At 38.6% G+C, this 17,010-nt stretch overlaps 2 protein-coding genes across 5 annotated transcripts in view; both read left to right on the top strand.

Moving 5' to 3' along the window:
- Positions 1-3,707, top strand: part of LOC144637978 (ATP-binding cassette sub-family C member 4-like) — a 38,839-nt gene extending 35,132 nt beyond the window's left edge. For both annotated transcript variants that reach the window (XM_078497069.1, XM_078497071.1), the window contains exons 6-7: positions 855-991; positions 1,952-3,707. In XM_078497069.1, the coding sequence (XP_078353195.1) occupies positions 855-991; positions 1,952-2,862 (1,048 nt within the window). In that variant the 3' untranslated portion in view covers positions 2,863-3,707. The remainder of the gene's footprint in view (positions 1-854; positions 992-1,951) is intronic.
- Positions 3,708-6,452: 2,745 nt separating this feature from the next.
- LOC144637994 (alanine--glyoxylate aminotransferase 2, mitochondrial-like) overlaps positions 6,453-17,010 on the top strand; it is a 35,366-nt gene continuing 24,808 nt past the window's right edge. For all 3 annotated transcript variants that reach the window (XM_078497087.1, XM_078497088.1, XM_078497089.1), the window contains exon 1: positions 6,453-6,627. In XM_078497087.1, the coding sequence (XP_078353213.1) occupies positions 6,534-6,627 (94 nt within the window). In that variant the 5' untranslated portion in view covers positions 6,453-6,533. The remainder of the gene's footprint in view (positions 6,628-17,010) is intronic.

Genomic DNA, 17,010 nt, shown 5'->3' on the forward strand with positions numbered 1-17,010 from the left:
TAAAAAGACTAACTCCTATACATGAACCTGTTGTTGTTGTCATGTTATGAAGGCATTAAAGGCAAGTTAATCCCCGATTATTACTGAGGGCCATGTTTCTACACACAAAACTTGCATTTGAATGAAATTAAACCGCGAAATAATGAAACAAAAAACAACAAGGTTAAATTAAGCTAAGATTGAGCTCTGTCGAGCTAATGAAAAGAAAAATTTCCTATGTTTTCCACAGGGAATTTTGATTTCTTAATGTTGCTGATATTTCATTACTAGAATAATTTAACAGCTAACAGTCACATGGAACAAAATAATACCTTACCGCTGGAGGGAAAACTACGCTGTCGACATCCAAAACAAAAAAGTCAAGTATGACTGGTTGAAGTCGCTTTCTTTTTTATGTCCAGGAGTTTTAGGGCCTGTTTATATGGAGGAGAGTTGGCCCTCAGTAGGAGGGTCATCCTCTCCCCCCGAGCCATCTTTTGCCGTGCGTCATATGAGAAAAGTTGTCCCTGTTCCTGAGCCAAAACTTGACCCTCTCGGTTCGAAAGACTGGCGAGAGTTGTTTTAAAACAACTAATATGGCGGCCTTTTCTAAAATCAGGAACGACCAAAACCATTTTTTGGACGAATTTACTGCCGACTTCGATTTTAAGTTATCCGCCATTTTGTTTGGGCCAATTTTAGCGTTTGCGTATGCTCCATTAAGGAGTGCTTTATTGCTGCCGTAGATACTAGTGGAGGCCCTTATAGCTTAATTTGTATTAACACATTCATACAGAGGCAGGTTTCCTTCAGAAGTAGAATGTGTTATCTTGAGTTCGATAATGCAAATCATCTGGTTTGTTTCATTTCTGCAGGGTTCAAGACGCCCATACCCGGGTCAATTCCATGGTATTGGCAAGTGCTAGATGGCTCAGCTTCAGATCTGATTTTCTATCTTCTTTGTTTGTTGCTTCAATGGCGATCAGTTCCGTTTTTCTATCTGGGAATGCAGGTAAAAGAAACTGCGGAAACGACACAATGAAGGCATTTTTTTACCAAATTCATACTTAAAGAATGTGTTTTTTTTCGTTTTTTTTTTCGATTGTTTGGCACATTTGTTACTCGTTCTAAATAGGTACTTAACTATTAGTTAACAATAACGGTCGTTAGATAATGTACCGCAGATTCTATTGTGTGACTGTTTATCAGGGCGCAGACCGAACATATGCATACAAAATGAGGGCGAATAATTTACCGAAATGATTCGATTTAGTTCCCTCCTTTCAGTAAGTGCCCATTCCTAATAAGCGCTCCATCCCACCTTTGAATGCGTTTTTGTTGATAAGCACTAATATTCCATCATTCCATCATTACAAAGCACTGGTTTGCTAAATGTCTCGACTGTTATTTTCATATCCGGTAGGATTCCATAAAACAAGAAATCTTTACTAGTTTTGTACATCCAGATGTTTAGATCAAAAACGAAGTAAGCGTCCCATTCCTAATAAGCGTCTTGTCTCCAACAAGCGTATGCACTCCCTTGAGCTCCCAAAATAAAATAAGCGCCCAGGGTTCTTATTCGAATCATTACCGTAATTGGTCAGTAACAATATCGCTAAAAATTTCACTTAAGTTAACATCTGTCTCTAATCCTACAGTTAATTAAATTTACTTGAAGTGCAGTCTGTGTGGCATGTCACTCAGTTTTGGCAGGGGAAAACCTTTGTTCTCTTGTAACATTCTAAAAAGCTGTCCTCAGATAGATTTAGTTATGTTTTCAAAAATCCAGGTATACATACAAAACAATTTTTTCGGGGGTGGGGGTGGTTTTTACACTAAATGCTGTAGGTTTGTTTTTGCGTAAATTGGTATTATCAATTACAACTTGGAAGTTAAAAAGCCGAATTTGCTTTCGCAGACGAACCTCGTTTAAGACTGTCTTATATTATATTGTTATTCTTTTTATTGACAGGTCTAACTGGTTTCGCTCTTGTTTACGTCGTGGAGACCATAAACAAGTGCCAGTTTGCTGTACGACAGTTTTCAGAAGTTGAAAATTTTATGACCTCAGTAGAAAGAGTGCAAACTTATACCTGCATCGATTCAGAACCAGGATACGCGATTGACGTCTTTCCACCCAATTCCTGGCCAAACGATGGAGGCGTGAGCTTCTCTAATGTATCTTTAAGATACTATCCCGGCGGTCCAATAGTACTGAGAAATTTGAGTTTTGACATTAGAGGAAACACAAGGCTAGGAATCGTGGGAAGAACTGGAGATGGGAAGTCATCAATGGTGGCCGCACTCTTGCGCATGCCTGAGGCCGAAGGGCACATATTCATCGATGGAGTAAGTATAAAAGGAATTCAACTGCAAGAAACTCGGCGATGTATCTCAGTTCTCGGCCAAACACCAGTCCTTTTTAGTGGTTTGCTGAGGAAGAATCTTGATCCCTTGGACAAGTACCAAGATGAGAAGCTATGGAATGCCTTAGAGGACGTCGATCTTAAAGAGTTTGTTGAAAACCTCGATGGACAGCTGAACTATCAGTTATCTGAGAGAGGCGGAAACTTAAGTGTAGGTGAACGGCAACTGCTTTGCTTGGCTCGCACCCTTTTGCAGCAAAGTAAGATCGTCATATTGGATGAGCCCACAGCACACGTGGATCCATACACAGAGCGGACGATTTGGAATGCAGTGCACGAAAAGCTAAGCAGTTCCACAGTCATCACTATAGCTCATAGACTGAACACTGTTATGGGTTGTGACATGATTTTAGTGTTGAGAGACGGAAAGGTTGCTGAATTGGACACTGTAGCTGAACTTATGGCTAAGGACGGAGGAATATTTCGTAACATGGCCGTCTCTCAAAACCTAGTATAAAACGTGTGAACTATCTATTTTAATTCTCGGACGCACAAGTACCACCCCACCCCATCGAGTTTTTTTTTGGTAATTTTAAAAAGGAGATTACTCTATGATTCTAAAACTTTCAGTTGCTGTTTATTTTTCCCTTGCGGAAATTTTGATATGCCAACTATGTGTCCATGATTTTTGACGTTGCCATGGTAGCGTCATGATTACATGTAGGTTTGGCGAAAAATCGCCATTTTTGACATAATTTATTATTTTTTCCGGTAGTCTTTTAAAGCCAATTACCACGATTCGTATAAATTTACATCCCATGAGCATTTTGGCATGGTTTTTTATTAATTTCCGTTAATTTCTGACTTTCTAAGGAAATAGTGAAATCAAAGATGGCGGATCCAAGATTTCGGGTCTTATGACGTGATATGTCATCACAGTCAACAGAGTTATCTTGCGGAGTTAGCTGTAGGCTTTTTACCCAATGCAAAACAATTTTGCTGTGCATTAACAGAGCAATAACCTTATGGGGGACCGTCAACCCCCTCTCCCCTTCCTCCTTGTACCACGGCGGGGTATGAATTTGCCTGTACGTCGGAGAAGTAAATTTGTTCTGTTGACTTTTTTCCAAGAATACGTAGTTCTTTTCATTGGTGGCATGTAGATATTGATCGAAAAAATCTAGTTTGTTGCGATACCCGGATATTGTTTTTTTTTTTCGAGAGAGAAGGCGTTTTCCTTCTTTTCCCTAGGAGGGCCAGATACAATTGCGGTCAGTAGAATATGTGTTATAGCTAAGGAAGTAATTTCATAAAATTGATTTTAATTATCTGTATGAGATCAGATAGTTGACTGCAGTAGTTAAGTTTTTTTTTTTTCGTGCTCGAGTTTCAACTGTCGGTAAAGTATACACCATAAAGAAATATGATATATTATATACATTTACTTTGAATTTCGTTGTAGGTTTTTTTCGGGTTTGGTTTAGGTTAATATGTAGCGAGTTTCTCAAACGGACATATGTAATTTTAAAAAATCAATCTACTTTATTTGCCCATCCCATTGGTCAGCCCCACCGGTCGGTTTAGATTCTATGAGCATGCACAGAGTGCGCATTTTCGATAGTCAGCCAATCAGATTTGAGTGAAGTAATCTCTGAGTCTGCACAGAAGTCCGTGAATCGCCGACTTTCAAACGGCTGGAGATCGTGATTCTTTGTGCTAACCAGAAGGATCGGTGCCTCTGCGAACATGAATGTGTACAAAGGAAACGGTTTGAAAAATTAATTTGGAATATTGTGAGTTTGTATTAAATACGGTCTTAGTCTTCTTCTTTTGTGAGGTCACAGGTCGTAAATGTATTCAAATTTCTTCAGTAATTAATTTTAAAAAGGCTAAAAAGGGATAAAAGTTATTAAAGCTCTTAAAAACAAAACGTTTTCGACTCGAAGGTCATCATCAGTGTTGTCTTCAGTAATTGTTATTTTATGGGCTTGACTGTAAATATTTAAGCTAACTATGGCATTTGTGGCTTTCTATATATAATAAAATGGGAGAACATATTTTTGAATTATTTAATTGCTTATTGCTTTATTGGCTTTTTCTTAGCGATTTTTAAAAAGAGTGCGAGAGCAGTTTTACGGGTTTAAGTTTTCGACTCCCTTCATCATTTTTTTAAACAATTTATGTAACTTCATTATCAAAGAAACTTGAACCGCCTCTTTAACTTTACCGCAAAAAACTCCTCAATTCGCTATTGTCAGAGCTCCCTGTCCTGAAAAATATGCCTTTCTTGCTCTAAGGAAAACGCAAGCAGTAATTTTGACTTATGTATTCAATTTATGCACTCTCAACATATTCTATTTCTATTTATTACTCTTATTTTTTATTATTTTTATTCATTCAGTTTTTACCTGCCCCGTTCTATCCCGTAGTAGTATTAATCTACTAGACGTTCAAAACAAAACAAGATTGAATTCATTGAATAATGATCAAAATAGGCCACGCCGTGCTCGAATAATTGACAACCGCTCCACATTGCTTTGGCTTCTGTGTGCGCTGTTGCATTTTATTCAAGATTTATTGAAACCGTCATCGCTCGAAACTGAAACGAAGAGCTAAGTTTTTATTGTAAAATGACGATCAAAGATATACGGATGGCAAGGTGCCCTTTGGAAGCCAAGCTTTAAATCATGAAAACATCAATAAGTAGAAATTTATGAAAAGTTAAACGCAGTTGTTGTTTATAATGGAGACGTGCAACCATAAAAGCTGTTTGACTGTGGAAGATGGGTGTTTGACTGTTGTTTAACTTGAGGTGCCACGGCAGAAGTACAGCTGGATTAATTATTTTCGTCCTAAATTGGGAGCTAAACATTGGAGCGATTCTGAATAGCTAGTGTCTGATGTGATGGCTCTTCTCCGGAGACAAATCCACTCAAAATATGCGACATGTTCTGCTTCTGGTGGAAGGATGCCCTTGCGTTGTGGTGAAGTATAAAATCAGTTAACTCTTGTTTTGACTCCTTTCCTTACTGTTAAAAATCTTCATTCAATATTTCGCTGCAGTTTTTGTCTTCTCTAGAATTGCCTCGACTAGTAAATACTCCAAATCCTCGTCACATACACTTCGAAAGCGCGAAGGAGCGGCCGCCATTTTGTTGACAACCGCACGCTGTTTGGCTACTCACTTTCTACAACAGAATAGATAGTGGGTAGCGTAGCCAATCAGAAAACAGCATTCGTGATAGAACGCTAGTAGATTAATACTACAACAATTTAGATTATTCGCCCTCGATTTCTATGCGTGATAGTTGATTTGGGCTTCGCCTTCATCAACTAACAAACGCCAGCACTCCTGATCATCAAACACCAAAAATTGGAAAGCAAATTAGACTGCAACTGGTTCCTCATTATCCTCAGATAAAACCCTTGGTCAGTAGGGGTCGCTTTTAGTTTTTGCGCGGTAATCTCTCGCTCAAAGGGAAACGAGACAATTAAGAAAAATGTGTGCTCGTAGTCTAATAGCAAAATTATAGCATCGGCTTATAGCATCGACCCCACTTTTGATAAGGAGTTTGCAAGAAAAGCATGACCGTTCCAAACAAAATAACTCTGCGTTCTAACGATTCTAACTTAACCACTGAGTGCCTTTAGATTTTGTTAAAAAAACGGTTAAAAAGATGCCGATTATATATAATTAGTATATACTAAAACAGTGGATAGCGCTTTTGGCGCGCGCTGATTGGCAACTGAAACTTGGAATATCCTTTGCTATTCACCTCCGAGCAACGCGCGCGAGAAAATTGTAATCTTTGAAGGGAAAAAATCAAGTCAAAAATCATCCTTTCGGGCTATATTATCTCACTGTTTTAGTATATACTAAAACAACTATTCACCTCAGTGTCGGTGGCTAGTGATGGATATTTACTTCACCGCTCCTAGCGGCTCGGTAAATCCACCACTAGCCACCTCCACTTCGGTGAATAGTTGTTTTAAAAATATTCATTTTAAAGTATGCGTCATTCATTATTCCGTTATCGGAACTAATTATTCATTGTTCTGGATGCTTCAACCGTAACTAATCAAAAATCCTTTTCTTTTAATAACAGTCATTTACATTTCCACTGCTCCCCCGAATATTGTGTGGTGTTTCAGTCACGCTCGTGTCTTGGGACAAGTCTGTTATTCGGTATGCTTTCTAAGCGGCTGAATCTCAACAATATCAGTTCCCGTGCTGTATTGCTGGGGATTTGCTATGTCCAGAGAGGTCTTACAGCTCATTCAGGTACCTTTCTGTGATTCCATCTATTAGCTTATCCATAAAACGCGGCGAAGCAGAGATTTGATCTTTGCCAAGACCTGCAAGGTATTGATAACGGCATCAGATTAAACAAATATTTATTTATAACTTAACGGCCGGGTTACTTTTGAGAAAAAAAAGTGACCTCTCACGCGAAAACGTACACTAAGGGCTTTATACCGAACGGGTAAAATACACGGCTACCGAACGGGTAACGCACGGCTCACAAAGCCGTGTGGAACGGGTGAAACTGCACGGCTGAACGGCTTGTAATTTATTCTGAACGCACGGTTATGAACTACTGAACGGCTGTCGAAAAATTTGGAACGCACGGTTATGAATAGTCTCCTTCGCAGCGAACGGCTGTCGAAAAATTTGGAACGCACGGTTATGAACTACTCAACGGCTTACAATTTATTCGGAACGCATAGAGATGAACGGCGGAACGGCTTATAAAAAAAAAATATATTGTGAACGTGTAGCTACAAACGGCTGAACGGCTAATGAAGATTTTGAACTGACAGCTGAGAACGAGCCGACCGGTAAACCTAAAGTTTAAACAGATAGCAAATGCCCAAACGCGAAAAGACAGAATTAATTCGTGATGGTATGCAGACGGTGCGGAAATATTCTAGCGGCGGTAAATTTCAAGCTCAAAACAACAAAAAATAACTTTGAACTGACAACCAAATGTTTCGAAAATCCACTAATAATTTAAATCTCTTCGGCTTGAACCCAGAATGGCCAAAAAGTATATATGTTTGAATGCATTTCAAAAGAACTCAATGACGCTTAATTATGGTCCCGTAAGTGCGTATTCTTTTGTTCTTTGAAGCGGTGTGTTCGCTAAAAAAAATCTCACCTCGCATTTCCATCTCTTTCCATCTAAAAACGTTTCGCGCAAGATTAGGAAAGGTTATATTGATTTATTATTGAGATGTGTTCTACAAGCTTGAAAATGAGCGTTTAAACGTAATTTTACGTTCAGTATTTCCAGAGAAACGATTTATTCGGTAAATTACAAACCCAACTTACCGCCGCCGGTTGTCGCCCCACGGTGACATGCCATCCGTCACGTCTGACTGAGTTTCGCTTTCTTTTGCAAACTGGAAGTCGGAGTAGATCATCGCCCGATCGCTAAGCTTTTCGCCGTATTAGTTTTAAAATATAGGAACGTAACAGTCAGATACCAACGAAAAAGAAACGAGTTTGTTTGGATTCGATTGACTGCACTTGTCATAACAACAGACAAATTCTTGTTATCAGTTTGTTGTTAACAAACATTCTTTCGCGTGGCTCACTCGCTTATTTTCAACAAGAAGCTCTTAAAGCTTAAAACTACGCTGGTCACGTGACCACTCTAGGGGAGCCATGTGGGGGAACAAAAAATGCACTCCCCCACTATCCCCTTTATCTGCGTCAAACAATGTTGCGAATGACAAACAAAGTGGTAAGAAGACACCTTGTGTGACATTTCATGGTTGACTAGTTCCATCCGCAATTAATTATTTTTCTTGTATGCTAATGCTGGCCAAATTAAATATTCCACGATCCTGATCTGTGAAACCAAAAAATCTTCTAACTCAGCATCCAGTGTTGTATCGAATTTCCGTTTAAAGATTGAATAACTCACTCCGAAAATGGAATATTGAAGCAAAATATTAAATCAAATTTGAGAAGAACATTAGAGCTGCTTTTAGCTGAATGGGAATTCCCCGGCTTTTTAATTTTACCAGTGAAGTAAGCCTTACAAGTCAGGGCATGTTTGTCTGGTGGTTTTCCTTCAGATTCAGAAATCTTCAAGATGACACAGCTTCAAAAATACATAACGCTAAAAAGTCGAACATTTCACACTTAACATGCTAGTTTAAGACCAAAGGATTTGTTCCGTTTCCATTTGTTGCAGATTTAAAGCTTTCAAAACATTGCGTGTTTCTTGCCTATCGTCATCAAAGCCTTGTGAAAGTGAAACTTGCCAACGGTTTTAAAGCATGAAATTTTAGTATTTTCTTTGATCCAAACGCTTCAAAATACTTCACGCTGAATTTTTGAAGTAGAGACCAAAGGATTCGCAAAGATTTGAAAGATAGCTGATAAAAGCTTTGAAAAATTACGTGACTCAAGGTCTAGCCGATCGGAAACTTGTCTTGTCAGCACATTCTTTTACACCAACGTAATGGTATTTATTCACAGATTCTGGCCCACTGAATTATATTCCCAGGGGGGGGTACTTGCAGTATACATGACGGGGGGGTCCGACGGAGCTTCATATTGCGAACCCAAAAAAATACATGAGTCTGAAATTTTACACCCAAAAAAATACCTGGACCAACAAAATTTTCTATCCCAAAAAGTACAAGACCTAGCACCTTGATACTGATTTATTCAATCAAACAGACTTTAAGAGCTAAAAAAATACATGACAGATCTCTCGACCCAAAAAAAATACCGAGGGTGTAAATTTTCAACCCAAAAAAATACGTCGGACCTCCCCGTTATGTATACTGCAAGTACCCCCCCCCCCCCCCCCTGGGATTATATTTCTCTTTGAAAGCGTGGAAGTTAAGCATTTTCCATGAGTCAAACGCTTCAAAATCAAATAATTCACGCTCAACTTTCTTTGTAAAGACAAAAATGAGAAAATTTTTCCATTTGTTACTGATTTGCAGCTTCTAAACATCGCGTGACTTCAAGCTTGACCGAGTGGATGTCTGGGTCTGGTCACAGACAAAACTAAAAATAACAAGAGCTCTTAGAGCTTACAACTGCGCTGGTCTCGTGAGCACTTTAGGCGAGCCATGTGGGGGAACAAAAAATGCACCCCCCTCCCCTTATCCCCTTTACCTGCGTCGAACAATGTTGCGACTGACAAACAAGATGGTAAGAAAATAGACTGTCCACAGCCTCTCGTTCTCACCGCGCGCTCATCGATCGAAAAAAAAAAAACACGAAAAAATAGAGGGCTGTGGACAGTCTAGTAAGAAAACACCTTGCGTGACATTTCATGGTTGACTAGTTCCATCCGAAATTAAACATTTTTCTTATATGCTAATGGTGGCCAAATTTAATTCCCACGATCCTGATCCGTGAAACAAAAAAATCTTTTAAATCAGCATCCAGTGTTGTCTTGAATTACCGTTTAAAGATTGAATAACCAGCTCCGAAAATGGAATATTGGAGCAAATAATTAAATCAAATTTGAGAAGAACACTAGACCTGTGTTTTGCTGAATGGGAATTCCCCGGGGAATTAATTTACCAATGACGTAACCCTTGCAAGTCAGGGCATGTTTGTCTCAGTGGTTTTCCATCAGATTTCAGAAATCCTATAGATGACACAGCTCCAAAAATAAATAACGCTAAAAAGTCGAACATTTCACACTTAACATGCTAAGTTTAGACCAGAGGATTTGTTTAGTTTCCGTTTCTGGCAGATTTAAACCTTTCAGAGCATTGCGTGATTCTTGCCGATCAGTGCCTTGTGAAAGTAAAAATTTGCTAACGCCAGTACATTTGAGGACACAAATGTAATGTAAATAAATGTAAATTCTTGCCCGCTTAAGCGTATTTTTTTAAAGCGTGAAATTTTAGTATTTTCTTCGATTCAAACGCTTCAAAATACTTCACACTGAATTTTGTAAGAAAAGATTAATGGCTTTGCAAAGATTTGAAAGGTGGCTGGATAGCTTTGTCATGTCAGCACATTCTTTTCCACCAACGTAATGGTATTTATTCATAGATTCTGGGCCGCTAAATTATATTTCTCTTTGAAAGCGTGGAAATTTAGTATTTTCCATGAACCAAACGCTTCAAAATCGAATAGTTCACACTAAACATACTTTATAAAGACAAAAAAAGAGAAACAATTTCCATTTGTTACTGATTTGTAGCTTCTAAACATCGCGTGACTTCACACTTGTTGGGTGGCCACGGTAAGGCGCGTCGCGCTGTAAAACATTACGTGACTTGACCTCTAGACGATCGAAAGTGAAACTTGTCATGTCAGCACATTTTTTTACACCAACGTAATGGTATTTATTCACAGCTTCTGGCCCGCTAAATTATATTTCTGTTTGAAAGCGTGGAAATTTACCATTTTCCATGAGTCAAACGCTTCAAAATCGAATAATTCACACTTAACAGTCTTTGTAAAGACAAAAAAGGAGAAAAAGATCAGAGGATACGCAAAGTTGTCAAAGTGAGAGTTGTCATGTCAACTAGCACATTCTTTGACAACAACGTAATGGTATTGGGAATTTCCCTAGCCTACCGAATGACGTAAGCGTTACAAGTCAGGGCATGTTTGTGAAGGGAATTTTTCTTCATATCTCAAAAATCCTTTCAATGGTACAGCCAAAAAATAGATTACACTTAAGAGAGAAATACTTCACAATATATTTGTTAAGTAAAGACCAAAGGATTCCCTTTAAATTACGTGACTCGATGTCTAGCCGATCGAAAGTGAAACTTGTCATGTCAGCACATTCTTTAACACCAACGTAATAGTATTTATTCACAGATTCTGGCCCGCTGAAATATTTTTTTCTTTCGAGGCATGAAAATTTAGAATTTTGTTTGAATAAAACGCTTCAAAATCGGACATCTTACGCTTAACATGCTTATTAAGACCAAAGCATTTGAAAATTTCCCATTAGTAAGTGTTTTCTAGCTTTTAAACCTTGCGTGACCCCAGCCTGGCCGAGCGGGGGCATCAGTCTGGTCACTGAGAAAAAAAAAAAAAAAAAAAAAAAAGGACGTGCAGAGCAAGAACTGCGCAGCGCAGTTAAAAACCCCGTGCAGAGCAAGAACTGCGCAGCGCAGTTAATAATAATAACAAGAGCTCTTAGAGCTTACAACTGCGCTGGTCTCGTGAGCACTTTAGGGGAGCCATGTGGGGGGAACAAAAAATGCACCCCCTCCCGTTATCCCTTTTACCTGTGTCGAACAATGTTGCGACTGACAAACAAGATGGTAACAAAACACCTTGCGTGACATTTCATAGTTGACTAGTTCCATCCGAAATTAAACATTTTTCTGATATGCTAATGGTGGCCAAATTTAATTCCCACGATCCTGATCCGTGAAACAAACAAATCTTTTAAATCAGCATCCAGTGTTGTATTGAATTTCCGTTTAAAGATTGAATAACTCGCTCCGAAAATGGAATATTGGAGCAAATAATTAAATCAAATTTAAGAAGAACACTAGAGCTGCTTTTTGCTGAATGGGAATTCCCCGGGGTATTATTTTACTAATGACGTCAACCTTGCAAGTCAGGGCATGTTTGTCTCAGTGGTTTTCCTTCAGATTTCAGAAATCCTCTAGATGACACAACTCCAAAAATACATAACGCTAAAAAGTCGAACATTTCACACTTAACATGCTAGGTTAAGACCAGAGGATTTGTTTAGTTTCCATTTGAAGCAGATTTAAAGCTTTCAGAGCATTGCGTGATTCTTGCCGATCGTCCTTGTGAAAGTGAAACTTGCCAACGCCAGCACATTCCAGGACACAAACGTAATGTAAATGAATGTAAATTCTTGCCCGCTAACTCGTATTTTTCTTTCAAAGCTTGAAATTTTAGTATTTTCTTTGATTCAAACGCTTCAAAAAACTTCACACTGTATTTTTTATGTAAAGACCAAAGGATTCGCAAAGATTTGAAAGGGAGCTGATAATAGCTTTGACAAATTACGTGACGCGAGGTCTAGCCGATCGAAAGTGAAACTTGTCATGTCAGCACATTCTTTTAAACCAACGTAACGGTATTTATTCACAGAATCTTGCCCGCTGAATTATATTTCTCTTTGAAAGCGTCGAAATTTAGCATTTTCCATGAGTCAAACGCTTCAAAATCGAATATTTCACACTTAACATTTTTTGTAAAGACAAAAAAAGAGAACATGTTTCCATTTGTTACTGATTTGTAGCTTCTAAACATCGCGTGACTTCAATCTTGACCGAGTGGAGGTCTGCGTTTGGTCACCGACAAAACTAAAAAACCCCGTGCAGAGCAAGAACTGCGCAGCGCAGTTAATAATAATAATAATAAACCGCGTGCAGAGCAAGAACTGCGCAGCGCAGTTAATAATAATAAACCCCGTGCAGAGCAAGAACTGCGCAGCGCAGTTAATTATAAACAAACTATTGGTACACAAAATCACAATCCAACACTGTCAATTGAATTTCTTTTCTTTTCTTTTCGCTTGCGAATGTTTATTTTCACTTCGATGAACTGAATATAAAAATGCCGACATTCAACAGGTTTATTTATAATCGAGCGATCTCAATCGCTTTTCGCTTGCGAATGTTTATTTTCATTTCGATGAACTGAATATAAATATGCCGACATTCAACAAGTTTATTTATAATCGAGCGATTTTAACCGCTTTTCGCTTGCGAATGTTTATTTTCACTTTGATGAACTGAATATAAAAATGCCGACATTCAACAGGCTTATTTATAATCAAGTGGTCTCAATCGCTTTTCGCTTGCGAATGTCGATGAATAGAAAACGCTGTTTCGCTAATCTTGAATGAAATGGAACAACATCATTCTGCGTTCACAAAAATAATATTTTCGCAACGTGAACTTGCGTTAGCCGCTTGCACAGATGTACAGTTCTGAACGGATGACCTTTCCCGCTCGCACGGATGTAATTTTTACTGAACGGTTGACTCAAGCCACTCGCACGGATGGAAATTTTTTCGGAACGGATGACCTTAGCCGTGTGCACGGATGGAAATTTTTTCGGAACGGATGACCTTAGCCGTGCGCACGGATGGTAATTTTTTCGGAACGGATGATCTTAGCCGTGCGCACGGATGGTAATTTTTTCGGTACGGATGACCTTGGCCGTGCGCACGGATGCAAATTTTTTCGGAACGGATGATGAACGGCTCGTACACGGTTTCCCGTGTAGGAACGGAAAAGCGATAGTGTACGTTTTCGCATGAGAGGTCACAAATTTATTTTAGACCTTGCGAGCATTACTTTCTTTGCAAGTGCTTTTATAAAACATGCAGCAGGAGGATCAATTGACTTAAAATCGCTCAAAGTGCTTAGAAAAACAAAGTTACGACAGAAAACAATACCACATATTGCCTCTTCACTTTAATCGGCGCATTCACTTTCATTTAAAGCAAGAAGTTTCAGTTCGAAATTTTAATGCAAACTGTTATTTATTATGCAAATCTTACCCTTGGGTTTTCTATGGGAAAGATATATCTCTACAATAGCCAACAAGTTAAAGAAAAGAACTCTTTGTTTCATCAGCCAATATTTGCATAGTTTTTCATTCTTGAAAACCATAGTTAGTAACTATGTGAAAACGGAGGGCAAACCATTAAAAAACAAGAAGCTTGAGAAGCTTAAAATCGGCCGGTTAATAATTAACTATCCGCTTTGACTTGAAAGGCAGGGTTCAGTACAGCAAACACCACGAAGCAGTTACTTAAGTAACACTCAGTCCGACTGGGTTTGCGTAAGTCACACGGTTTGCATGAGCTGTATTAGTGTGCATTACATAACATCTAGAATGTTGTCAAGACTGCATTATTACTTAAGGACAAAATGGTCTTAATTTATAAATGTATTTCGCACAATACATATAAACGATTGAACTAGACGACTAGAAAATATAAATTTTTAACACTTAGCAATACTTTAAGGCGGGTTTCACCTGAAGGCCGTACGCTTTTCGGTATTTTCCAGCCATTACACTTTGATGAGACAGTACTACAACTCTTTATCGGGTAACTACTATTGGCAAGAAAATGATCACAACTTGTTGACCATTGATTGGACATTTGTTTCATACCATTACTGTAATAGCAATTGATGAAGAATTGTAGTACTGACCCAAAGTATAAGGACTGGGAAATACTGAAACCCATTATCAGCCACCTTAAGGTGGGGTCCTACCTGGATTTAAATGAAATTTTAAGAGGTTAAAGAAGGGATCTACATCTACATTTATTGAGTTGATAAAATCGTGTACGACATCACATCAACTATACAAATAGATACAAAATAAATACAAAATGTACATATGCATAAATTAGATATAAAAATTCTTAGTTACAATTTACTTTACTTGTTTACATGTTTCCCTAAATTTAATTTAAAACTCGATAATGACTTGCAATTCACTAAGTCAGCGGGCAGTAAGTTCCACTCTGTTATTGATCTAGGAAAAAAAGAAAACTTAAAAACGTCCTTAGATACTTTTGGCATCCTATACTCAAAAGCATGGCTATTGCGTGTTCTTTTTTCACTGTTTGGTATTAAGTGTTCTTCCGTAGTTATGTCTACTAGATTATGACTAAGTTTGTACATTAGAGTCAGTCTGTTTTTCTTTCGTCTTGTTTCTAGTGTGTCCCATTTCAAATCAGATAACATGTCTGTTCAAATCAGATAACATGTCTGTCATGCTAGCTGTTTTGTTGAAGTTTTGAAGGCAAAAGCGGGCAGCTTTTCTTTGAACTCTCTCCAGGGTTGAAATATCTTTTTTGTGGTGTGGGTCCCACGAGGCACTTGCGTACTCCAATTTGGGCCGGACGATGCTGGTATAGGCCGTTTCGCGTACTTTCCTGGGGCAGTTCCAGAGATTTCTCTTGATCAGCCTCAAGGACTGACTTGGGATTGAAGAAAAAAATGGACAGTTGACCTCCATGCAAGAGCACTCCAGGTTGTCTACCAGCTTCAAATTCTAATTTTAAAATCACATTAAATTTTCAATATTTCTTATTTGTCTAAATTTTACTAATCCTTTGAGAAAAACTATCGCCTCTCAAACATCCCCCAAAACGACCCAAAAATTTACAAAATACCTCAATACATAGATATATGGGATGAGTGAAGCGAACGCGAACGAGGTCTGGTGGGCGGGGAGAGAGAGACCCTGGGAACGAGGTTGATTTTCCCACCCTTTCCCTCTCCTTAGCCTTTCACTCTACCTGTATATAATAAAGAAGCGTTAAAGCTTTCACAATTGCAAATCAGGGCTGTCAATAAGTTTTCAAGTAGACGTCCTGACTTGGAAAGTAGGCTGCAGGGTACTTTTCGAGCGCCAAAGGCGCGAGCCCCCTAGGGTGCCTTGCCCCCACAAGAAAAATTGGAAATATTCTTGGTTTTCACATGACGACATCATAATTCTAAAATCCAGAATCTCGAGATACCTGACGTCCTTAATATATATCTTATTGTAGGTTTTTCAGCTCGATAGCATCCGCCGTCTTTAAGATATAACATTTTGAATTTCGGAGTTTCGCGCCACACGACATCAAAATGACCGCCTGAGGGCTGTCACGTATGCTTAAAGAAAATGCCTCATCCTGTTATTTTTAAATATCTAAACACAGTGGAACCCCGATATAACGATCCTCGATATAACGATATTCCCGGTATAACGATGAATATTCTATGTCCCGGCAAAAGTTACAGTAAAATGTATGGGACAGAACCCCGATATAACGATCTTCGATGTAATGATATTCCCGATATAACGATGAGAATTTAGCGGACCGAACGTAAAATCTTCCCCGATATAACGATATTATCAAAACACAGTCCCAATTTAAGCAAAACATTGAATTTAATACGATAATGTAACAGTGATTGAGTAATCTCTAACGTTTCTGACAACAGCTTTATACGATGATATACGAAAATGATACTGTATTCTAAGTCTCTTTATCCTGTAAAAACGTATATGTTAGGTTTACGCCTATATAACGATATTTTCGGTTACTTTACGGCCATATCGTTATATCAGGAGCTCGATATAACGATTCATCGATTTACCGTACCCAAATTCGCAAGTAGCCAATCAGAAGCGCGATCTACTGTCCTGATATCCTACGATATCAAGTCACTGACCTGATATGCCACCATATCACGGTCACTTGTAAAGTAGTGTTACTGTACGATGAATTGAAAATAGGTTTTACCAATAAAACAGAACTTCGTAATTTAAATTTAGCGGTGTTTAGCGGTCGTAAAAAGAGAAAAACTTTCCCGCCAAAACTAAACTTTAGCGCGCTCGCCAATTGCGCGATGTTTGCCGACGAGTACTGAGACATTCAGACTGAAAAAATTGGAGTCGGAATTTCCAAAATGTTCGCTTAATTTTGATTTTGAAAATTTAGAGAATGAAACTCTAACAAACGAGTGGAAAAAAAGGCAGAAGAAGAACTTAATTGGTTAAAGTGTTGAAGACCAAGTCAACGCAATTTGCAGTACGTACCTTGCAAGCATGGTTTCAACAGAGCGATAAATATAACCGGATTTCTGGCTGAATTTGGGTACGGTAAATACCTAATCGTACCTTTTTGGTACGCTTTGGCTGCATATCAGGCTCGTTTGGTCT

This window comes from Oculina patagonica, chromosome 14 (genome assembly GCF_052425735.1).
Source record: "Oculina patagonica isolate OP01 chromosome 14, crgOcupat, whole genome shotgun sequence".
In the NCBI taxonomy this organism is placed as follows: Eukaryota; Metazoa; Cnidaria; class Anthozoa; order Scleractinia; family Oculinidae; genus Oculina; species Oculina patagonica.